We start from the raw sequence: 26,267 nt of genomic DNA, 5'->3' as shown, positions 1-26,267 counted from the left end.
AAATATAAACATCAAAATAAATACTTTATTCAAATAATTCAAAGCATGCGTGCAGCATGCATGACGAACATATTGTAAAGATCCATTTGAGGGTTATATTAGCTGTGTGAACTTTGTACATGTGCTGTAATATAATCGAGAGCTCATGTGGCAGGGAGCACGCAAATTAAAGGGGCGGCGCGCTGAAAAAATCTGTGCATAGTTAATGATGCCCCAAAATAGGCAGTTAAAAAAATTAATTTAAAAAAATCTATGGGGTATTTTGAGCTGAAACTTCACAGACACATTCAGGGGACACCTTAGACTTATATTACATCTTGTGAAAAAGCATTCTTGGGCACCTTTAACATCACATCTCACATAACAAATGCAATACTCTAATCAGATACATGAGTGATTAGGTTTTGACATCACTGCTGGGGAATAAACTGATTTATTAATAAAGCAGGTATTCTTGTGTTGCCAAGTTATTGGTTTCCATGTCAACCGGGACAACGTGTTAATTCAATAAGATGATTTTTGGGAGGTAAGCATATCGGTATGAATGTAAACATGTTCATTGATGCTCATTGCCAGATGAGGTTATTAGGTCTGTAATTTGTTTAATTATTGGCACTGTGCATCATTTGGCCACATTTCCAGCAGGTATTGATCAAATATTAGTTACTGCATGTGGGCGTGTTTTATTTATAACAAAGGTTATCGACATGCTCGTCTATCATGTGGCATGTGGACACTGTATCTGTACCGGCAGACAAATGTGATATAGATCGGCACAGCAGGGCTTTATGTGCAGATTCAGTCTATTAGCATACAGGCCAGCAGGTAGTCTGCCAGAGGAATCGATGGCTTCATAAATCTGAGTCAGAAAGGGTGTCTTCTCCCCACAAAACATATAAAAGCCATTAACATCCTCTGGAAATGTGCCTTTTTGCAGCTCTGCTAACAATCTTTAAGAAATTTGTCAAAGTGGTGCCTAAAAAGGGAGAAGTGTAATACTTTTCTGTTTGGTGTTGCTGTAGAAAAAAGAAAGTAAAATGCATCTCTGGGAGTCTTAATCTGTCCTGATTTCAGGCTTCTGAGGGAAGGTTTGCTCAGGGGATATGGACCTCAGTGAACTACAGCCGAGCCAGAAACACTCTGAAATGTGAGGAAGTCTGCATTTGTGAGGAAGGTCAGTTTAAATGTTCAGAATAATACCAAATAATAATACTTGCCATCATTATTATATTATATTATATTATATTATATTATATTATATTATATTATATTATATTATATTATATTATATTATATTATATTATATTATATTATATTATATTATATTATATTATATTATATTATATTATATTATATTATATTATATTCAGTGTTGGGGAAAGTTATCGCTTGTTTGTTTATTTTTTAATAACAACAAAACAAATTCTATTTTTGGCAAATGTAAAGGCCCGTAGATCACTGAAAAGCCACTCAGTATCGCATTCATATCGCAGATGAATCGGCTTCGATAATGAAAGCGATATTGCGTGGCTTTTCAGTGAACTACGGTTCTGTCTATTAAATGCCGCTCCATTTGAAAGCAGGTGATGCCGATTTAGCAGTAATCAGGGAACCGGCTTTACTGACGAAATGCGCGTGACAATCTCATGCGATATATCGTGCAGCCCTACTGTACAGCCTATACAAACAAACCTTTCAGCTGTGCTGCCTTTCTGGATCAAAGATGAATAGGATAAAGAAGGAAGTTCAACACTCTTATTTCTAAATCTAATATAAAGTAAGTTTTGCTTATTAGTGTGGTTGAATTAGATCATTGAAGGTCAGCAGCAAAGACATTAGTTAATAAAGTGAGATTAAAGGTGCTCTAAGTGATGTCACGCGTTTTTAGGCCAAAACATTTTTGTCACATACAGCAAACATCTCCTCACTATCCGCTAGCTGCCTGTCCCCTGAACACAGCCAATAACCGACAAGAATGATTTTAAATGCGCATTCATGACTGTTTCAGGAAGCACGGAGGGGAGGGGGAGGAGGAGGAGGAGGGAGGGTCTAGCTAGCTACCTTTTAAAATAGCTATATCTTATTAAATATAGGCCTATGCCATCTTTAAATTTAAAATCTTAAATTTAGTCAATACAATTATAGTTTGACACTATTTTGTTTCAGCCAAAGGCATCTTGCGCTGCAGAGGTGGCACAGCAGCATGAAGTTGCTTTTAGGTGTATTTACACAATTTAATGCTGCTCAGAGAGGTCCGTAAATAAATTCACACAGCAGAGCAAATAATTCAATGACATTAATTTTATGTTTTATACAAAATGCTTTGAATACAGAAAATATTGAAATAAATTACAAGATGAAACGAATATGAAATATCGCCAGTAGGTGGCAGCAAGTTCACTGTGTTAATGAATGAGTCATTTTATTCAATCGATTCGTTCGAAACGCTGATTCATTCAAGTAATAAAAGGGCTGTATGGCTGGTGAATCACTCAACCGATTTGTTAAAAGACTCGGATTCATTCACAAATTAACTATAGGCTACTCTGTGCGCCTTATGTTGCGAGTCGCACAATGATCTGTGACTTTGTTTAGAAATTTAGCTGGCAGAAAAAATAAAACATTGTTTTGAGGGACATACTCAGTGTTAATGAAATAAACTTGGTGTATTGCTTAAAACAACAGTCAGGACTGCTGATCTACACTTCACTACAATGTAACCACATTCTCTCTGCGCTGTTCAGTGAGTCACGCATTTTTGGTACACAGATTTCAAGAGTTGATCAGCTAAATAAAACAGGCGGTGTGTCAAATAGGCTAGGGGTAGTTTTGAAAGCAGATGCAATGTAAGTAAATTAATATTTAATATGATAAACTAATTCCACCGCACACAAATATAGGCTGAAGAAAGCTATGCCCTGTAGGGTTTGTTTCGAGCCATTCATTAATCTGGTTGTTTGATGAGATATAGACCTAGATGAAATCCATACAACTGTAACTGATGAACAATTGCTTGATCTTCACTGTAAATAAATTCTTTCTGCGCTGTCTAGTGTGTCGCGCAGCTCCAGCAGAGATTTTTAGAGTTGGTCAGCTAAATAAAACAGCGGTGTGCCAAATAGCTGGCTAGGAGTAGTTGTGAGAGCAGATACCATGTAAATTCATATTCAGGGTTTCCGCGGGGTCTTAAAAAGTCTTAAAAAGTCTAAAATTCTGAACTTTAAATTTAAGGCCTTAAAAAGTCTTAAAAACGGCCAGATTTTCATCCGAGGTCTTAAATTTCATTTAGTCAGGTCTTAAATTTTTTTACCCATTTCCAGAAACGCTACCTGAAAGTTATTACAAAGTAGCAAAAAGTAGCGAGTCGTAGTTCTTTCTGGGGTATACTGGTGTTGGTATACGCGGTGATAAAACTACAAATCCCGTGATAAATGCAATACCTGCCCGCGAAATACGTCTGCGTCTCCTCAGAGTTTGTTAAAGTTCGGCTACGTGTGGAAAATGGGAAAGTGTACTTTCAACGAGACATGGCTGGATCACAGCGATTTCTGCTGTTGGTTACAAGCGATACCCAGCTCCAGGTACGAGGCTCACTGCAAACTTTGCAAAAAAAAAAAAAAAATCAATTAGAGAGTCTGGGTGTGAAGCGGTGTAAAGGCGCTGGAATCACACGCCAGAGCGGAGAAACACAAGCTAGCCGCAAAATCCCTTCAGCGGACTCGGCCAATTAGCCTCACCACTGCCGTTGTCCTCCTCAATGCCTGGTTCCTCCGGTCTCCAGCGCAATATCATCACAGCTCCGTCGAACAACCTTCGTGGTACTTTTGGAGCGACTGACACATTGAAAGCCGAGGTGATTTGTATACTACACACGGTGACTAAACAAACACTACTCATTTAATAGCAACAGTGAGATTAGCGATCTCTTCCAAGTGATGTTCCCTGATTCAGTAATCGCGAAGCCGTTCTCTTGCGGGCCCAACAAGATCGCTTATGGCGAGATTTGGATTGGGGGAGTTTATAAAGAGGGAATTGATTCGTACTCTTACCGGGCCGTATGTCGTAACGTTCAATGAAAGCCAAAATCAGACCACCAGGCCATTGTTCTGGAACAATGGAATTGTTAAGTCGAGGTACCTGGGCTCACAGTTCATGGGACAGTGCGGGACACACACACACACACACACATATATATATATATATATATATATATATATCAGATAATCCATGTTAGATAGATACTCTAATTATCCCGAGGTAAGTATTTATCTATCTAAAATGGATTATCTGGTGTGAGTGTGTGTGTGTGTGTGTGTGTGTGTGTGTGTGTGTGTGTGTGTGTGTGTGTGTGTGTGTGTGTGTGTGCTACATTGGTTGTTACATGGGTTGGAGTAGCCTGTTCAATCTTTATTAGGCTATTAATATGCTGTTTTGTAATGTAAATAAATATGAGATGAAATCTATTCTATTTGAGGGCAAGTTTGTTTTAGCCTATTTTCATTTTGGGCCTAAGGTTTTGGACATTTGGCACATTGATGTGTGTGGAAGGTTACTAATGTGATTGCTTTATCTGTAAATTAAATTAATGCTTTTTCAATGACTGAATTCATTGAAATAAAATGATTTTTTCAGAATTTCTTTGATTTGAATATTTTTTGGTAATGCGTCGTGTAGATCTTAAATTTCAATCTTTATGGTCTTAAAATGTCTTAAAAAGGTCTTAAATTTGACTTACTGAAACCTGCATAAACCCTGATATTGAACACGATAAATTAGTATTTAACGGCACGCGAATGAATGTATACAGAAGAAAGCTCTGTCTAGGCTTCTGCCCTGGTACGGGTTTTGTCAAGCCATTTATTAGTCTGGCTGTTTGAGAACAAGATTAAATGTAGTTGCAATAAACTCTGTAATAATCTGTACAAATGTATCGGATAGATATAAGCTACTATATATTCTGTTGCGCGGAGCCGAGTTCTGGAGCTAAGAACTGATGGCGCGGCTTGATCTTTGGTTGACCATCAGTGGTCGCCCCCAGAAAATTTTAATAGGGTTGGCCAGACGAGGACCACAGCAAATCTTGGGGCGGCAAAAAAAAAAAAAAAAAACTTTTTTATATATATATATATATATATATATATATATATATATATATATATATATATATATATATATATATACACATACATACATACAGGGTGCGATTTTGGGGGGGATGTTTTGAAAAAATGAAAATGATAGCATATTGGGTGAAAAAGGTCATCCTCTGTGTTCAGTCTTTTAAACTATTCCTCAACATGCATATAGTGTAAATAAAGCAGTTACATCAATGAGATGATAGCAGTCCGCGGCCACACCCCCGTGCTAATGGTACAGCCCACGGAGCATATTACAAGGCAAAAAATTAAAAAATAGAAAATCGGTTAGATTTCATTTATTCAAATGATTGTTTCTAAAGTCATAATTTAGCAAAAGTAAAATTGAAAAAGGGGTGAAAATGGCAAATATCCATTGATGATGTAACTGAAAAACAAGAAAAATGAAAGCTTGGTTTAAATTTTTCATTTTTGCATTTGCATTGTATGGTCTGAAAACTGAATTGTGAAGCATTACACGGACTGCACACAACACCTCTGCACTTTATTTCTCTCAACATGAGGACAGGAGAGCTGTCAGTCAATAAATGTGAAAAAAGGAACTTGCGTTACTTATTTGAATAAGTAACAGATATTTTGTTGTAAATTGAAATAGCAATGCATTACTTTACTAGTTACTTGGAAATGTACTCTGATAACGTAACTCAAGTTACTTGTAATGTGTTACCCCAACACTGATTATATTAGTGGTTCTCAACTACTTTGGCCGTGGGACCACATTTTCCCATGGTCATTAAGCTGTGCCCCAATTTTGCCCCAATTATATGCAAATCCTTCCCAGCTAACACACTAAGTACCAGTTATGTAATATGTTCATACTTTTTGGTAATTTCTTACTAATTGGCAACATAATTATGACGTTGCATGCTCATAATTTCTTTTGCACTTTATTTATAATGAAGTGATATACAGTGCGCGCCGCCACATTTGTGCATTTAATTGAATAGTGTGCACTATAGGCAGAGTAAGAAGTTTGACCAGACAGGAAAGTTTGTTTCATTTATTCTCCTATATATTACTAGCAAAAGATAGAGATTAAAGAGCTGAGCTACCTTGCATCATTATTCTATGCAGCAAGTGTGAATTTCATCTGTGGTTGATGATTTCACAGTGTTTCATGCCACTATATCAATAAGCACATCTTCATTAGTCTACCGACACTTATTCTTGACATGTCTAAGATGAGAGATTGCTAGTGATGTCCTATGCAAATGATAACTTCATATACACTTTCTCTTCAAGTACGACAGAGGTATAAATGTTTCATAAATGTTTCTTGCTATTATAATGCATTAGTGGTAGACATGATAAATCTATTGCATGCAGAATTCATACCATTTTAAATAATTTTAAATTACATAATAGGTTACTTTTAAGACGGTTTTAAAAAAGACAGTTTGGTTTGATCTTACGAGGTGACTGACTTCAGAATGTATCGGCTAAAGGCTGTTTACCTCAAATTTAATGGTTGTCATCACTTGTGTCATGATTAATTGGGTGTATAGAGACAGTATAAGTTGGAGTAGACCAAACTGCAACTCTGAATATGGTGGCTGTATAAATTGGAGCTGTGAGCCTTTTTGATACACTCTTAGGGAAAAAAAAAAAAAAAAAGGTTCATTGGGGTTTATATAAAACCCAAAGTCAAAGTCATAAAATTTAAAGGCACAATATGTAAAATTTTTGGATTAAAATATCCAAAACCCACTAGAGCAGTGTTATATATTTTGTTGACTTGTGTACTTACATTATCCCAGATGTTTCTGAGAATGTTTATATCCAGAGAAATAAGCAATTTTAACCAGGACATGGAGCGTATCTGTGCGTTGCCTATCAATGACTTCATACCCGCGTTATCGTTTGATATCCAGTTTTATTTTGTAGAAGCCATGGAAACACCTAAGATGTTTTAACATATTATGTTTTATTAGACAGGCGAGCAAATGTTTGGATGGATTCACTGACAGAATCATGTTATATAGCACAACACAGTAAGTCATATTGTTTAAATCTCTTTTTTTTAATTTACAGTTACGAGTACCATGTTTTACCATGCCTAATATCACTCTAGCTTACTGAAATGTGCAACGACGCCTCATAGTAGTCGCTGAGCGAACGCAGAGTAGTATCTAATATGATAAACAGTGCTGCTTTAAGGCCCCGATATACTGTACTTCAAACAAAATCTAAGAACGAACTGATGTGACGTCATTTTGAACAAAATCAGGAAAAAATGAAGTTCTTTTTGGAAGTTCGAAATGACTTGCCAAAGTGAACTTTCAGGAAAAGTTCGCTCTAGCTGCAAAACATCTTCGTACTACCATTGGTAGTACAAAAAAGAACTTCTTTTGCAGTATATCAGAGCCTTTATCCCACATACGCATGACCGGAAGAAGCAGATGCATTGACTGTGGCACTATAAAAGTCTGCTCTCGAGACGTGTGTCACACTCGTCTCTCATTAGCATTATCAAAATAAGAAAAAATTCATCATCCATAAAATGATCCCATGATGGTTCTAAAAGGTTTTATATATGAAGTGCCTGACAAAACCCTTCAAGGTTATTGAACTTTTTATTCTAAGAGAAATCATTGCCGATGTTATTTTTATTTTTATTTTTTGCTGATTTGAAAGTGTATTATTGAAACACATCTTGACAAATAGTTTTATAGGTGAAATTTTAGACTTTCACCTATACACAAGCTCTTCTTATGATGCTAGTAAGATGGCTAGCAGGTCTTGCCTTAAAGGAACTTTGATGGAGCATCTTGAATCAGTTGTATCATCGTTCCCCTACATTAAATCAGCTGGCTTTTCAAAGAAACCATCTACCCTCATCTGTAAAAGTGTAATCCTGAGGGTGATCCTTCTTACACAATGTGTACACCTGTTATCTAAAACACACTGACAATAACGAAGGGCCCCTCTGGCTGTTCAGTAATCCCTCGTATTGCTTCCAGAGCCGTGGTGATGGTGTTGTTAGGTTTCTCAGTCATGACAGATCTCTAGGTGGAACTGACATAGTACTCCCTGTATAACATGCTGGGTCTCCTGCAGAGCTCTAATGGGATCACATCTCTTCATGGTTAAAGAAGATACACGAAGGTTTTTAACCATGAACACTCTGTATCTGGCTTGCTAATGGTTGTTGCTATGGCCTTCTGAGGCAGAGCTTACAGCTATAGTTATGTGCTAGTTACCAAATGTAATAGATTCTAAATCCTATTGTTCCATTTGAGTCTCGCTAGCAGCTAGCAACACTGACGATGTTCTGTCTAGTACAGCACTTTTGTTTTTGTCACAAAAAGAACAAAAAATATGCAAAACATTTTGAAATTGTTAATGTTATAATCTTAATGTTAAGAATAATTTCTGTTAAATTTATTCATATACAAACTTGCATTAATTTATATAAATGAAAATGTTTATATTTTTGCTTACATATTCAATTTTCAAAACAATGCTTCATGAGGCATCGGAGCACAATGAATCAGTATATCGAATCATGATTCAGATCGCGTGTCAAACTTTTTTTTGGCGCTCCAAATATATTTTGGGTTGACATTTTTGGATGAACTAACCCTTTAAATATTATTACAACTTTAAAATGTAATAAATAGGGCTGGATATCGGTTTCAATTCTCGATTCAGTTTGATTCTTGAATTTCAATTAAATTAATTCAATGATTCAATTTTCACTGGCCCCACCACAAAAAAGTAATAAATGAATAAAATAGTTTTTTTTAATAGTTTTTTTTTTTTTTTTTTTTTTTTTTACCCATGTATGCTTGTATTGCAGTGAATAAGGTTGACACCAATATTTTAGATACCAGTAAAATGTAACAATTTTCGATTCCAATTTCGATACCTTAGCTAAAACTAATATCAATTTCAAAGATTATTAAAGACAAGTAAACAGTCGTTATTAAAAAATAAGTAAATAAATAAATAAATAAACTATTTCAGGAACTACTGCTAATTCAATTCAATTCATTTATTTTTATAGCGCTTTTCACGATACATATCTTTTCAAAGCAGCTTTACAGAGAATGCATGTCAACATTACAATTTAGAGAATGCAGTTAGCTAATAATGTAATAATTTAGGCAATTCATTTACAATCACTGTTAGCAGTTTAATTGAAGGTAGAAGCAATGAGCTCCTGGAAATAATGAATTACATATTAACAATAATTAGGATCTGTTATCAGAAGTGACTGTGTCCAAATGATGTAATTTCAGAAATGTACATATACAAATCACGCAGCTAGCTAACAACGTATTAATTTAAGCAATATATTAATTTAAGGCAAAAACAATGAGCTCATTGAAGTAATGAATACATGTTAACAGTGATTAGGATATATAGCAAAATTTGCATTTGTGCATGTTGGTCCAGACTAGTTTGCATTATCTTAAAGGATTAGTTCACCCAAAAATGACTCACCCTTATGTCATTCTATACACCCTTAAGACCTTCATTCATCTTTGGAACACAAATTAAGATATTTTTTATGAAATCTCATAAATGAAATTTCCATATTAGTTATTAGTAGTAGCTGAAGTGTTAATATAGTACTACTCATTTGTACTGCATTACTTCCTGCATAGTTACCTATTAATGATGGATTGACCATTACTCTAAATTGTGTTACTGAAAGTTGAAAATCATTTTCATAAATTTCATTTATTTGAAATATGTATTTGTAGAAACATTATACGTCTTTACTGTCACTTTTGATCAATTTAATGAATCATTGCTGAATATAAGTATAAACATAAAAAAATAAATAAATAAAAAACGTATTGACCACAAACTTTTGAACTGTCGCAGAGATAGATTTTAGATGGCATTTTTGTGTTTGTGTGTGTGGTCCAATCTGTGCATGTGTATCAGTGTGAAGATGATTTTGCTTTGACCTGTGCTGTGCCTGGGTTTGTCACTGGCTTGCTTAATGCAATAAATCAGAGAGGCAATGACTGCCTCTTATTAAACATGATTAAATGATCCAGTGGTTTGAGTCCGTGTGTGCCCGCGGAGCTTTCAGAATCAATAACAACCCTGTAAAGCTTCTTTTGAGTGGAAAACAAAGTCCTACAAATCCTAATTGCCTGTGGGATTAAACTAACCAAGGGGACTGTAGTAATGACTCTGTTCTGCTGTGCACGCTTTGGCAGCCATTTCTGTGATATAAATCAAAAGAGATATAAATCAGGTTCTGCTAGAATGTAACTGTGTGGAAAGCAGAATATGTACAGGTGACTCTTAAAATGATATCCAATACAATGTATTTTTCTTTTTTGTGTGTGTGTGCAGATGAGATGCAGTGCAGTTTCTAGTCAGTAAATTCAGTCTTTTTTCATGTGGATGTTATGATGCAGATCTGGTCCTGGTGTCATAAAAGTGCCGTTGCAGAGACAACAATTAAACATTTAATTTGCACAATGAGTCATTTGCACAATTGCTTCACAGCATTACTCTTAGTCACACAACACTGACTGACTGAAGCCCTCTGCTAGTCAAATTATTATTAAGGGTGCTTATGAATGTTATCAAACTAGTTAGATTTAATTTAGTGCAAGTTATCCATGTGGAAACATGAAAAAATTAGATGAATTGGGAACTATTTGCAAAGAATCATGATTTTAAATTATACACCAGTATGAAACTAGATTAGAAACTTAGATACTGTTACTAATTCAAGGTAAGACAATTTTAAGTGTACATTTAAAGGATTAGTTCACTTTCAAAAGAAAATTACCCCAAGCTTTACTCACCCTCAAGCCATCCTAGGTGTATATGTGTAAAATGTGTAAAAATAATGTAATAATTTAAGAATGTGTAAGAAAAGAAATATCCATATTTAACAAGTTATGAAGTAAAATATCTAGCTTCAGCCAGACCGCCTTCTGTATACTTACGAAGAAAGTGTAAAACTGTCGCAGTTCAAAAAGCTTATGCTACGTTCTAAGCCTTCCCTATTCAGCTTATGGAAAAAGCTTAACTGACACGACGCCAGTTTCGTTTTTTCCGTAATTTGAATATGGAAGGCTGTCTGGCGGAAGCCTCTAGTGGCACCAAACAGAGCTAAAAAAAAAAAAACAATTCTGTTTTCTAACAGGTTTCCAGAAACACTCTCCCTGTCTTTGTCAGGCTTATTGGGAATGTTCAAATCCTCCCTAAATTCAAGCATATTGAGATGGGATAAGAGAAAATATCTTAACATCTGAAGAAATTACACACACCACCGGTAAGCATATGTGTAAACCTGTGCTAATCCATTTAGATTTAGTAATTTAATTGCATTCTCATTCTTTTAATTATTTAGTTTGTTAGCTATGTGTTTTTGTTTTCTTTTGTTGCCTGATTGAATCTGAATTCGCCAAAAAATCAATAACACTGATTAATTGCATTGTTACCATGGCAGCAGCCACATATGCAAACAGCGTCACGGGTTTGATAACGTCGTCCTGCTTGTTAAACCAACTAAATTACCCCAAGTCATTTATATCATTAAGTTGAGGGGGGAAATAAATCCTTACAATTTGCCAATAATTTCTTGGCTCAGTCAATGCCCTACCTGTGAGACACATTGCTGATTAAACCTTGATTGCGGGCGAGGACTGCTATGCATTATTAATGAAGTCAGGATAATTGTCAGATTTTATGACATGGGGAGAGGTAGAAATTGGTTCCATGGTCAGTTTGAGGAATGATGAGAATTTGCCCACACCGATGGTGCTGATGGCCCAGCATTAGTCACGGGCCTCCTGCAGCCTTAGCCTGTGACAGAGCTAATGATAGTCATTTTGTAGCGTGACCGTGCACTGGAAAGCATTTATGGCAGCATAAAATGTCAGAAAATTTGAGTCTTGCACTTTCCTCCACTTCATGCCTTTTAGCTTTTCTACCTTTTTTTAAATATAAGCTATGTGCAGAATAATTCATAATAAAGATGTGTTTAATGACGACACTTTAATCAGTGTTTCAAATGTTTCTCATTTGTTAGCATAAAACATAGAACATAGGCTATCCCAAAATCAACCCGGATAATAATTTTAAGGCAGTTGTCAAATACAGATTTCAAAAATAGAAAAGTATTCATAAGAAAAGGTTACTAATGTAATGAACATGCGTAATTTCACTTAATTTTTGAAAGTGCAGTGTTTTTATTTTCTTATTTGACTATCGGGCTGTTAGCTTAGCAACATCAGATGTGAGCTTAGTCGTGTATCAAGTTAGTGCACATTATTGTGCCCATAAAGTGTAGTTGGAAATATCATATGTAGTGATTTTACCAAGGACGCAAAGTAAAATATGGATTGGTGCTCACGTCACTGCTGACGTTGTGATTTATGGATCACACGTCTCTTAAGGTGTGGTTATGAGTACATCAGATGACCACTTTCCCCTTATTCCCTAGTTCAGGGCACCAGTCAAGGTCTTTTACCTTGGCAGTATGAGAACACTCTCAACAGGGGCTTTTCATTCATTTAGAATTAATGTAAAGTGGTCAGCTGATTTATCTGAAAGATTGGTGAGATTGCTAACTTGTAGAGCCTTTTCTGTATTATCAGAACAAGGGAGACACAAGTGTAATAAAATAAATTTTATTAACAAAAAGATAAACAAGAATAACTAACACGACTACTAAATGAATACAATGAATGATAAAGGAATAAAGTGCATAAGATACATAAAATACAAGTGATTAAGTTGGGTGTGGCTATGGAAGAATTACATTATCTTATGGAAAGGTTCAATTCAATTCACATTTATTTGTATAGCGCTTTTCACGATACATATCTTTTCAAAGCAGCTTTACAGAGAATGCATGTCAGCATTACAATTTAGAGAATGCAGTTAGCAAATAATGTAGTAATGTAGGCAGTTAATTTACAATCACTGTTAGCAGTTTAATTGAAGGTAGAAGCAATGAGCTCCTGGAAATAATGAATTACATATTAACAATAATTAGGATATTTAGAAATTTGGGAATGTGCATGTTGATCCATATGTTGGGTCATCTGAAGTCCTCGCAGGAGTTGGCGCCGTCTCTTCAAAGGTGTTGGTCATCTGAGGTCTTCTTAAGAGGCTGGATCCAAACTGAAGCTGATGTACTCTCTAGTCACTTCGGGACGTAAAACAGAAAAGCAAATGGAGAATAATTAGTGTAGCTGCTGTTCATAACATTAAGCAAAGATGGTTATGTGCAGTTGACCTGATATGAGATGCATTATGTGAATGTTTGGCTAAAGAGATGAGTCTTTAATCTAGATTTAAACTGGGTGAGCGAGTATGAGCCCCTAACATTATCAGGAAGGTTATACCAGAGTTTAGGAGCCAAATGTGAAAACGCTCTCCCTCCTTTAGTGGACTTAGGTCACTAAATCCTAGGTACATATCCTATCCTAGGTACAACCAGGAGTCCAGAGTGTTGTGATCTTAAAGAGCGTGAAGGATTGTAGGGCAATAGAAGATCGGTTAAGTACACAGGAGCTAAACTATTTAGAGCCTTATAGGTTATTAGCAATACTTTATAATCGATACGGAACTTAATAGGTAACCAGTGAAGAGATGATAAAATTGGTGATATATGATCATATTTTCTTGACCTGGTAAGAACTCTAGCAGCTGCATTTTGGACTAATTGTAGCTTGTTTATTGAGGAAGCAGGACAAGCAACTAATAATGCATTACAGTAATCTAGTCGAGACATCATGAAAGCATGAACTAACGTTTCTGAAATAGATAACATATTCTGTATCTTAGCAATGCTTCTGAGGTGGAAGAAGGCTGTTTTTGTAACATATGAAATATGATTTAGTATAGGTTAGATAAGTACATCTGTTTCTCTGAAAATAATAAGGTGGAGAACCTTATTACGCACCAAACAAATAAACAAGAGATTATTTGTTATTAACTAACATCAGCTATATTATATCGAATGGGAATTAAGAAATTATATAAATGACAATATACAACAATGCCATGGTCTCTGGAAAGAGGTTTGCTTAAGTGATATTTACGTTCCACCTGGTTGAGTCCGATGACGGTGACGTCTTCTACTGGTTGTGATGGGTGACAATGCAGTGGGAGAGGAGCCGGAATCTGTTTCAACAGCCTTGAACTTGAAGCTCTGTGGGACGCTGATCTCCTGGAGCACGCAGATGAGGCCCTGGAGTAGGTGCAGAAGGGCCTTAACAATCTGGAACACGCAGACGAAGATACCTTGGAGTGAAGGTTTGCTCTCCTGAGCTTAACCTTGTTGCAAATGTCGTTACTGTCTCGCTGGACGGAAACTCTGAACGTAGTGTTTGTTAATGTCTCTTTCCTCACAGGCTGGAGGCTCAGAACATGGTTGTATCTGTTGCTGCCTAACAAGCTGTAGACTCAGATCATGGGACCTGTTGTTGTCTCTCTGGACAAACTAGAGGCTCAGAATGTTCTGTTAGTGTCTGTTTCTGTCTCACCTTCACAGGCTAGAGACTCAGAATGGTGTATCTGTTATGTCTCATATGATAGGAGACTCAGAACAAGGAGTGTCTGTTGTCTGTCCCTTTCCGATGAGGAGGAGATTGCAATTTGGCACTTCTCCATTCAAGTGCTGCAATTGCAATTGGCATCAGAGGGTGCAACACACAGTGTGGCCCACCCGTCTTTCCCCTGTGGAACTAATTTGCTCTCTTTGTTTCACCCACTGCTGCTGAGGTCCTGAGGAATTTTTATGGCAGTCACTGGGCAACCTTAGGAATTAGGGTGAAGGGCAGAAACTGCATGTGGACCAATGAGAAGTCCTGTCCTTCCTGGGCTTGGTACCAGAGGTCTTCTTCTTGCACTCTAAGAGGTATCTGGCTGTTTTCCTAGCATCTTTATCTGATGGCGTTGGACAGTTTGTTTGTGTTAGTCCACCAAGATCCTATCAAAATATAGCAAACCTTTGTCCACTGTTATGGACAGAGAGGGGCCCAGCCATAAACTGGGCCCTGGAATGTGCTGTTCCCTTCACAGAATTATAAGTTTGGAGGACATAAATGATCAAGTAAAGTGGGAAACTCTTAATTATAGATGATACATGAGTCACTGAGTTTTGACGTCATGATGGGTGCATCGCTTAGTTGAAAGTAATTTTGTTGTGAATGATATTGAATGGGCTTGCAAAGTTATTTTATAGTTATAGTTGTTTACTTTTTGATAGCTAATTATTTTTGTTAGAGACAATGTATAAGTGATGGCAATGAATCATTTTCATTATGTTGAATTCAGATGTAGTTACATGTGTCTGCAATTATTTGTCTGTTTTTGTTCTGATCTGATTTGATCTATTTTTGTCAGACCCTCCATTGGCCACTTCTGTATTATTTTTCTGATTTGAACCTGTGACCTGTCGTAATAAAGAATGGCTTGCAGGTACAAGCTTCCCAGGTGCACTTGAAGGCAGCATAATGGCTGCTACATAAAAATATTGTTTTAAATGACTTAAAGATGCTTTAAGTGTTATTAATTATTATCTGCCATTTTGCTATTTTTTACCACACACACTCTCTCCAAAGCCTAGCCATTCAAGACACAATCAGTAAACCTTAATGTGAAACACGTAATGTCTGATAAAAAATCGAGCCACTCCAATTAATCTTTTTTTTTTTTTTTTTAATCTTGAACTGTCATAGAGATATCTGATACCTCAGGACATCCAATTCAATGATACTTGTCAGACAGTTGGGACATTTTAGGCGTGATGTGAAAATCACTCAAAGCACCTTTTAAGATGTTTCACTTTGATTATGACTCTGCTTTGAAGATGGCTTCCAGTGTAGACAGTGAGGCCGCTCAGGAGGTTTTGGTACAGAGCCAGTGTGTTTCAGTTTTGCCTCCATTTAGCTGCAAGCAGTTCTGATGTTTGGCACTGATGTTGAGAGAATCCAGCTTCACGGGGTTAAGGTCAGGGCATCCACAGCCATCTAACAAACCATTTTTAAATGAAGCTCTTGTTCTTTGTCAAGTCTGTCTCAAGGAGCAACCAGAAAGCTTAGAATCATTTACTTTTTTTCTTAGAAACTTTTTTTTTTTTTTTTTTTTTTTTGAGATTTTCTCTGTAAAGCTTAAGGGAATTGCCTTAACAATGAAAAGTATTATTTCTTCTTCTCCAAACTGTACAGCTGGTACTGTGCTTTTGGGCAGGTAGAGTTCTTTTGGCAAATCCAGATTCATCCTTCAGGCTGGCAGATGGTGATGAGTTATCCATCACTCCAGAGAATGGATTTTAACTGCTCAAGAGTCCAGTAATGGTGAGCTACAAATTTCTACAGCCCATACATGAGCTGGTTTGTGGCTGCACAGCTGTTGGAACTTTCCTGTGTTTCCTGTGAACAGTTGTTGAGCTGATTTTGCTTCTATGAGCTCAGCGTTGTATGTTAACATAGTTTGTAATCTTGCACGCTTCAGTAGTCAGGGATCATGCAGGTTTGGTGTGGTTTACCACATCATAACTAAACCGCTGTTATTTTTTAACTGAACTGATATCTTCTTTGCAATAACACCTACCCAAGACAGGGGCTAGAATTTTGACTGTCCTCAAAAAAAATAAATTTATGACCATGCAAACTATCATAAAATTCACTGAGCTTTTCAATTCGATGTCTGCGTGTATGTCAACAACAAAAGGGTCTGGAATATCTAAATGCACTAATTAAAAAGGGTTCGTATGTACTTCTGCGCATGTAGTGCACCAGCAGGTTGTGTGGTTTATAGAGGGGCTGATATACATACTTCATATTATTCAAATGTAAGTTTTAAGGGCACCTACTGTGATGTGAATCAAATTCATGTGGTTCTGTCTTCTGCACCAATAATGTTACTTTCATTGATCTAGCAGGGGGGTTATGCATGCATGTGCCCTCTGGGATTCGGTGCTAAGTAGCTGTTGTAAAGAATGTTTTGATTTTATTCAGATTTTCCTATTATGTTACTGTGAGCCAAACTAATCAATACTGTATGTGGCTTGTTAGAGCGCAAGAAGCAAAACAACAAAGATCTAAAAATATGCCCATCTCCTAGAGGAAACTTCTTAACTCAGTGTTGAGTCACATCATTAATGGAATTATTTGAAATGCAAATATTTGAACGCAAGGGAATTAACAAGTTGTGTCCAGCCAGTGCTTGAATTGGAAAAAATAAAGTGCCAGCACTCTCCCCTCATGGGGGGAGGGGTGATTAAAAATACATTTAATATATTGTTTGTATACTAACAATGCATACAATAGGTTCTATACTACCTATCAAGTCAATTCATAAATATTTAATTTCAAATCATTTTAACTAACCAGATTATATGCATTAATATTAATTTAGAATATAGACAAACCTTATATTACTGTAATTGTCCAGATTGTCAATTTTCATTTAAAAAAATAAAAAAAATAATACATACCATGAATCTATCAATTTTCCACTTCTATAATTCATAGAATTATAAGGGACATTATAAGTGACATCAAAAACCACAAAATCAATTACTTTAAGGCTATAAATGTCACAATCAGCTGCTGGGTCATTATTTAGAATAAAATAACTACATGATGTATCTCTGTCTCTGTCATTCACTCCGATAAGCAGTTTAAATCAGTGCATTGACTGAGTGCTGTCTGTCACTCAGTCAATGCACACTCACTCACTTTAAAAAAAAATATATTTTCATGATTTATCATCACAACTTTTCACAAATCTTTTATCAAATCACCTTAGGTTCACAAACATTTTTCAGTTTGTTTCTGTTGAATAAATTAATCTCTTTCTTTGTATCAACTCAAATTTTTAGTTTAAATGAACTCAAATTTTAAGGCAACCAGTTTAGGCTACTTTAAGTTAAACCAACAAACCGTTTATTTTTTTATTTATTTATTTTTTTTTTTATTAATCCGTTTTCTTTCCCCTCACCATTATGGTACCAAAATTCCAGTACAATATTCCAGTAACAGTAAAATTTCACAGTTCTCTGTACCAATTTCAATACCATAGCAAAAACTGGTGGAACTATTTTACTCTTTTATTTAACTATTTGAAAATAAAAATATTAATTAAATGAAATTAATGTATTATTAATGATGATAATAATTCTAAGTAAATAATACATTTAAACAGCATGTTCAAATGCTTTTATAATCACTGAAGTTGTTGGCTACATTCGGCGCCTGCTCATATCAACAGTTCTACAAAAACTCCTGTTATAATCAAAAAAGCTGCCTATACTGCACAATGAATCTCTTATTTACATTGTGTTTACACTATGTTGGTAATAATGAAAGGATTTGCGAATATGCAGAACTTTAAAGCGCACAGTGAATGAAAACTCTGGTGTTTTGAGCAGATTCTGACTAACTTAACCCTCTGGGGTCTGAGGATTTTTGGGGCCCTGGAGAAGTTTTGACATGCCCTGACATTTGTGCTTTTTTCAGTTGTTCATAAACATATAAATGACAAAAGTGTCATTACACTGTATTCAGCACAAACTAGGCTACAATAATATGTGAGGAACATGTATGTACATGTTTGTGTTTTTGAAGGAATAACGTTTATGCGTGGTTATTGAAAAAAACAAAAAACTCTGAAATAAGGACAAAAATTATATATTAAATCTGTGTTCACAAGACTTCTGGGTATTGGAGGTTGTAGACTAGAGTTTTTGCTTCAGAATGATGTAAAAATTATTCTGCCTACTCCTTCATATAAAACAATAGAGAGATTTAAATTTTGTAAGACACTTTTTGTCAAGAAACACAGTATGTGTGGAGGCGTGAATCATGTATAATGGGTGATTCTCACCTGAGAAGACAAAAGAATTGCATAATAATGACCTGAAATGACTTGCATAATAATGAGCTCTTTCAGTCAGGTAGGCTGTGAAAAAAACCTGTGAGACATTGATCATGTCTCAAGCTCATGGTGTATATCAAACATACAGAAAAAACAGCAACACTGTGAAATATTATTACAATTTAAAATAATGGTATTCTATTAAATTCTTTAAAATATAATGTATTTCTGTGATGCAAAGTGTCTGAACAATTATGTTACCTCTATGGCATTTCATATAGCCTTTTAGCTTAAAAGCATGCACATTTTGAGAAATATTGATGGATTCTCATGTTTATGTCAATTTTCTATACACAGGAGTAATATTTATTGTCATCACTATGAGCGCTGGATACTGTGTTTTCAATTCATACTTGCAGCCGGAGGGCGCTCTGTACACCTTTAGTCCACAAATTAATCTAAAGAAGGACAACCATGTGACTCTCCAGGAACTAACAGAGGCCAGAGATCGTTATATCATCCAGATAAACATTTTTCAAGACAGTAAATACACGATTGAGAAGATGAATGCATGCATTGCCTCAGTATTTGCCTCAGAATAGTGCTCGCTCCATGGGCGTGGCCGCATTAGCGGATAATGAGCTGAATCACGGATTTCTGACATGGCTCTCTTTTCATACAGATTACATAAACAGAGAATATTTGTTTTCGATTTGACTTACACGATTTAAAACCTGACATTTCAACGTTTTTTTTAGACATAAGTCTAATTTTTTTGTGATTAGTATTCACTAAGTTACAGTTCATTTTCTGAGAACTATCAGATTGGACTTTGTTCAGAGGGAGACGAGAGATCACGAATCATGTTAGTTTTCTTTATTTTACAAAAAGCACAACATTTTGTTTTTACTCTGAGTGTACACAAATAAAAAGATATTCCACAGATTAAAATGGTGTATAGCTCTTAATTGTATGTGCAACATTGACGGAGTATTTTGAGTCTCTTTCACACTGGTTAGAAAAAAACCGCGGGAGTTAAACACCTCTGATTGGCCATTGTGTTCACGCCCTCAACAGATATGTCTGTGATTGGCTGCAATGATCAATGCTTCAAAAGCGTGTTGTAAATAGAAACCTTTGACGCTCTTCACAGAGCGCTTTCACAAATTCACACAGGAGTGTTTGAAAGCAGCCACCTATCAGCGGGTACCGAATATACCCGGTACTCTGTACTACCGGTACTGCAGAAATGCTGGTATCATCACATTTTTAAAACTTCAGTACCCACTTGGTACCGAAGTACTGGTACTTTTTGATAACCCTACTCACCATATGGTGGCTGAAGAACATTAACTACCACCTTTTAATTAAAAAAGCCAATTGTCTTATTCGCAAAGCTATCACATCTTTACAACAGTGTTAACTCTTCAACATGCATGCACATTGGCTGGGCAATTATTTACAGCCTTTTTTTTGTATGATTTGTCCTAAAGAGGCCAAATTTTGTTGTTGTTTTGATCATTATTGTAATGGAAGTGTCAGGCAAACAGTTCGGGAGATTTTGGACTTGCATGACTAGAATAGCTTTTAATTTGGGTAATTGGAAAAATCGTAATGAGATCTTTTACATCTCAATTGCTTCTACATTATGTTAAAGGGGGATACGTTTAAGACTTTTGCTGCTCTTCAGATTTTTTTCCTGACAAAATACTGCAGTAATCATGCGTCTTTTAGTTTTAGGAATTCTACTGTATTACAGAAGTTTTATTTTATGTCTATTTTTATTTATTCTATAAGGAATTTTAGGAGATACTTTATTATTATTATTATTATTATTATTATTATGGACATTATAAGGCATAGTAAATTATAAGGCTGTAGCTATAAGGCAACATACAGTATTCTGCAAAAACAGGTTTTCGATCAATATTTAGACCGATCTCTGCTCTGTTTAAAGAGGCTATGGCCCGTTGAGATCTTTTTCAGCGTTGTAATTTTTGCAGATGAACCAGGATTGCCTTAGTTACCAGTACAAGTTAACATGCAGGAGAATACCAGAGACTTTCAAAAGAGGAGCATAGATTAAACTCTAAATAGTCCCAGCATAGCAATCCCTCTTTAAATGTTCTATAGTCATTGTGTACACTGACATTACAGAGACATCAATGTCTCGGCAACATGCTCTGAAAGAGGGATGTTGGCAGTTCAGATGTCCCATTGATTGTACTGAAAGATTCACAGGCCTACTCTGCTCTAAACAACAGCCTCAATGTCACTGCCCCATTCAAACAGAAGAGGATATTGGACATTAGTATTAGTATTCATATCCTTTGAAAGCCCTTGAAGACATGATCACTCATTTGTGGCAGTTGTAGCTCTACATTTGTAAAATAAATAAATGAATTAAAAAAGATATTATGTGTGTGTATATATATATATATATATATATATAAATTACCCCAAGCTTTACTCACCCTCAAGCCATCCTAGGTGTATGACTCTCTTCTTTCTGATGAGCACAATTGGAGTTATATTAATAAATATCCTGACGCATCCATCTTTATAATCTCAGTGAACGGAACTAATGAGTATGAAGCTCAAGAAAGGGCATCCATCCATCATAAACATACTCCACACAACTCCAGGGAGTTAATAAAGGCCTTCTGAACCGATGCATTTGTGTAAGAAAAATATCCATATTTAATGCAACGAATGGGAGACTCAGGCAGGGGATCCAAGTGCAGCGTTTATTTACAGTGAGAATGGTCGTACAGGCAGAGTCAATCAGGAACAAACAGGAACAGCAAGGGACAGGCGGAATCGTAGTGAGGGTACAGGCAGTAGATCGAGGCAGGCAGATATAATTCACAGAACGGCAGACAAGGCAAGGGTCAGGACAGGCAGCAATGGGTCAATAACGGGTAGCAGGCAGGAACAGTAACAACAGACAGACAGGATATAAATGCTTGGAATTGCTACAACAGTAAACAAGACTTTGCGGTGAGGTGGTGTGTGTGAAAGTCCTTTATAGTCCTGGTAATGCGTGGCAGCTGGGTGTGGTGATTAGTGTAGTGATTGGTGGAGTGAGTGCAGGTGAATGGCAGAGAGGATTATGGGTAATGTAGTCCGGGAACTGACAGGAACAGACGGTGATCATGACATTTAAAAAGTTATAAAGTAAAATATCTAGCTTCCACCAGACCGCCTTCGGTATTCAACGTACGAAAAAAGCATAACTGACGAATTTGAATAAGTTGAATACGGAAGGCGTAGGACGTAGTGTAAGTGTTTTGAACTGCGAGAGTTTTACACTTTCTTGGTAAGTTGAATATTGGATAAGTGAAAGTGTTTATTTACTGTTTTATTACATGCTTTGTAGTTTTTCGTATAGTTTTTCATGTTGATTAGGTTCCCCAGGTGTTTCCATTTACCACGCCCCCTTGTTATCTTGTTACGCTAGTCTCCCCTTTGTATGTATATATACTAGTGTAACAAGATAACAAGGGGGCGTGGTAAATGGAAACACCTGGGGAACCTAATCAACATGAAAAACTACGAAAAACTACAAAGCATGAAATAAAACAGGAAATAACTATTGTGTCCACAAACAGGGAATACATAACAGAGGGAATACATGACATCTATATTATTTGTGAATTTCCCAAATGTGAAATTACAAAAAGTCTGTTTGTATGCATGTATGTTTAATTATTTATTTATTTACGCAATTTTTACTAAAATTGCCAAATTATTGTTGCTTTATTGACTTTAGTATTGTTAAAGCACTGCAGGGGAAGGGGGGGAAAAGAGAAAATAGGACACAATAAAAAAAGACTAATAAAGAAGTAAACACTTCCAATCCAAGGTGTTATTTACTCTTCAGTTGTTGACTGTCTCAGATTAGCAATGTCAATTACATGCCACTTGATTGGAACTTTGATGACAGGACGTGTTCTTGGGTCGTGACCTCTGCATCACTTGTGTTGTTGTGCTTTTTATCTGCTGCCTCTCCAAGATAAGAACTGTTCCACAGCTGACACTGATTGCACATTTCTGGATAAGGTCTGCCATACACTGGCACCAGCTATAGTCCGAGAGGACAGACCTATTGCAAATGGCTACCAGGTGAAATACGGTCCCTATACCACAGATTTCGATTTTTGTGTAAACCGTTTTACTGGTGAGGTTGAGTTTTATTGGGTTTACTTCATTGCGTTTATTGGCATGATGTATCCGTTTGTTTTGAAAAGTCAAGGTCCAGAAAAATACAAAATATCCTGTTTGAGTTGAGCACAGCTGAGTTGAGTTGAATTTTGAGTGCATCTTTGTAAGTAATGTAACCTGCATCCTGCAGCATTTCTTTTTTCTATTGTATGTTAATTGACTGCCATTATACTGTATTTGTGTTTTATGTCTGTTTATACCACTTCTAAAGGATGTAAATGCATGAAGTAGCATTTGACAACAGTATTTACTGAGGCATGACAGTTGAATAACTAACGCTGAAGTGTCTCCATTGAACCCAGTCCACATCAATCAGCGCTTTCATCCCATTTCACACAGGAGTCACAGGACATGACTGCTCCATGCCGGCCACAGGTTGCACTTCCAACCCATGTGATCCGAAGGGCACTTCCATGTGCGAAGAGCAGCAGGGCAGTTTCAAGTGCATGTGTCACCATGGCTATACGGGCCTGTTTTGTGAAACTTCCATTCGTCACTGTGTTGAGGGATTGTGTCATCACGGATCAAAGTGTGTGGATCTCCCTCTAGGCTTCGTGTGTGAATGTTTGCCTGGTAAGAATGATTTCTTGCAGTCTGTCTCCTGCCAGTCCCCACACTTGCACTAAAGCATCCATTTAACCCTCATACTATTTTCATCTCTTCTCAGGGTTACAAGGACGATTCTGTGAGGTAAACATTGATGACTGTCTGGATAAGCCCTGTGGTGCACTCAGTATCTGTAAAGATGGTATCGGTGCCTATGACTGTTTCTGTGCACCTGGGTTCGTTGGTAAGCTGACCACAAGCAATTTTCTAGAGCAATTTTTCCTTTGTCCAGTTTTTTAACATTGAATTCCCCTTTGTGTTGAGCTGTGTTTAAAAGGCCTCCGGCCTCAAATCTGCTCCTGTATTGTAAGATATTAGATGACTGTCTGCTTATCAAGGAGAATTTCCTAAGCTATACATAACCCTGCCATCACATTTTCTGGCATTCATTTGACCAAGGAGACAGGGGTGTATGTGTGTGTGTGTTTTTTTTTTGTTTTTTTTCTTTCATAGCACCTCATCATTAGCTGTAGGTTATTTTATCTGAAGCGGCATTACTGCCCCTGTATTTGCAAGGAAATCCTTAATGAAATAAACCTTTGCCTCTCTTTTCAAGGTAATAACTGTGAGATTGAAGTAAATGAGTGTCTTAGTCAACCCTGTCAGAATGGAGCTTCCTGCTCAGACGAGCTTAACTCCTTCAGCTGTCTCTGCCCTGCCGGGACCACAGGTACATAATTCCTTCCTGTCATCGGAGTTTCACAGGCTGAATTTGGGTGGCAAAGGCCACACAGTTACATTTTGAAACTGACAACCATGTTTAAGTGTGGTATTGAATCCTTTAAATTATATTTCTGGGAGTTTACAGACTGTAGACTAGGAGCCCCCCCTGAACCTGTAATGGTAATAACCATAGCAACTTTATGGTCTCTTGCAGTCTTAAACAAGGAACATGGATGTTGTTGTATTTATGTATTTATTTTTAATACTGAAGTTGTATTAGTAGTAGTTGTAGTAAAAAAATTAAATGTCTTCTAAAATGTCTTATTTGTGGAACTTAAAGGTGAAGTGTGTAACTTCTTGTGTCATGTTAATCTTGAGTACCTATAGAGTAGTATAGCATCCTTCATATCTCCGAAAAGTCTTTAGTTTTATCAGATTTATAAAAAAAAAAAGATATGCTGTACCGAGTCTTTCCGAAGACAGCCGAGCTCCTGGAGGCGTGCCGTCGGCGAAGCTAAAGAGTGACGAGCACACGCAGCTTTTGTGTTGCGAAGCTATCAATGGTCAACAAAACAAATGTATTTAAACACACACAATACACCATCACATTATCCCTGGATAACTTTTGATTCATTATACGTTCGTGTTGTTTACATTATATGCACTTACGCGCTGACTGCCAACAAAACAGACATTTGATGCAGTTTTACTTAGCACCTGCGGTTCCGACTCATGACCGGGATCATTATCGCTGTGACCGCTCCATCTTTCAGTTTCAAACGATCTGTAAATCCAGCATCGAACTGGGCCTTGTTTATGAAACCATAAGAGCCGATCCTGAGGGCTGGAGCAGCCACGGAAAACACAAGATATTCACACAACTTTATCCTTATTTTGATAGTTAAGTTAAGGCAGTTTCTATGGTTATTTTAATGACAAATGTTGAGATGTAATGCGTGAGCACTAATCTCTCAGCTCCACTTAAAGCAGAACTCAGTAAGATTTGCGAAGCTCCACCTACAGTTTCCTTCAGTGAATCACACTGTCGTAAATACTCCAAGCGCAGCTCTGGACTACAATGACTACAACGCTCACCAGTGCAGTAGTTTTGCAAATACAGTACAAGAAAGAGGAGGTGGGTAATTTGCAAATACAGTACACTCGATGGAGGTGGGTCATTTTCGAAATTGTCTTATAAAGTCATAATATATACATTGTTTTTGAATTACCGCAAAGCATTTTGTCACTCTCGCGTGAACGTGAACATGAGGCGAGATTGTTTCGGGTCGGTGCAGCTCAACTTGCAAGTGCTGTATTCTGGCGTTGACGTGCCAGAGGGGGTTAGTGCTCGCCTCAAATACACCACTACAAGTCAATTAACCATTGTAAGGACTTAGAAAACTATTTATGAAGGTAAAAAAAGTTACTTAGTTCTGCTTTAACGCTGGGTTCTTTGGGAAGCAAGGTTATCTTTCCCTCACAACACACTTCTTTGGTGACATTGTTGATTTCGTGGTCTAAAAACAAAGTGATAAATTCTTTCTCGAGCAAGTCCTGTGCAGGGCTGCCGGCGGCAAATTCCGTAACCCGAACAAAGCACGTTAATGGGCATGCTCTTGCTCTCTCGCTCTGGTTGATGTTTGCACATGCTGTACTTGGCACAGAAATACTCCGTCATACGTCCAACTCATTTTTTGAAACTTTGGCCATGTTTAGCAAGAGAATCTAACTCTTTAACAGTGTAAATAAGTCAAAATGTATGAAATAGCATTAGACCCCCCTTTAATCATGGCCCCTTTTCACATT

The 26,267-nt window shown here is 36.7% G+C and overlaps 1 protein-coding gene across 1 annotated transcript in view; it reads left to right on the top strand.

The window, feature by feature from the left end:
• Positions 1–23,488: 23,488 nt before the first annotated feature.
• The window catches only part of eys (eyes shut homolog), a gene marked incomplete at its 5' end in the record, with an annotated part of 227,664 nt that continues 224,885 nt past the window's right edge, over positions 23,489–26,267 (top strand). The window contains 3 exons of the mRNA XM_048203800.1: positions 23,489–23,765; positions 23,860–23,982; positions 24,355–24,468. Coding sequence (XP_048059757.1) covers positions 23,489–23,765; positions 23,860–23,982; positions 24,355–24,468 — 514 coding nt within the window. The remainder of the gene's footprint in view (positions 23,766–23,859; positions 23,983–24,354; positions 24,469–26,267) is intronic.

The sequence above is a fragment of the Megalobrama amblycephala genome, linkage group LG10 (genome assembly GCF_018812025.1).
Source record: "Megalobrama amblycephala isolate DHTTF-2021 linkage group LG10, ASM1881202v1, whole genome shotgun sequence".
Lineage (NCBI taxonomy): Eukaryota > Metazoa > Chordata > Actinopteri > Cypriniformes > Xenocyprididae > Megalobrama > Megalobrama amblycephala.
The sequence above is the reverse complement of the archived record's forward strand: the minus strand, read 5'-3'. Positions and strand labels throughout refer to the sequence as shown.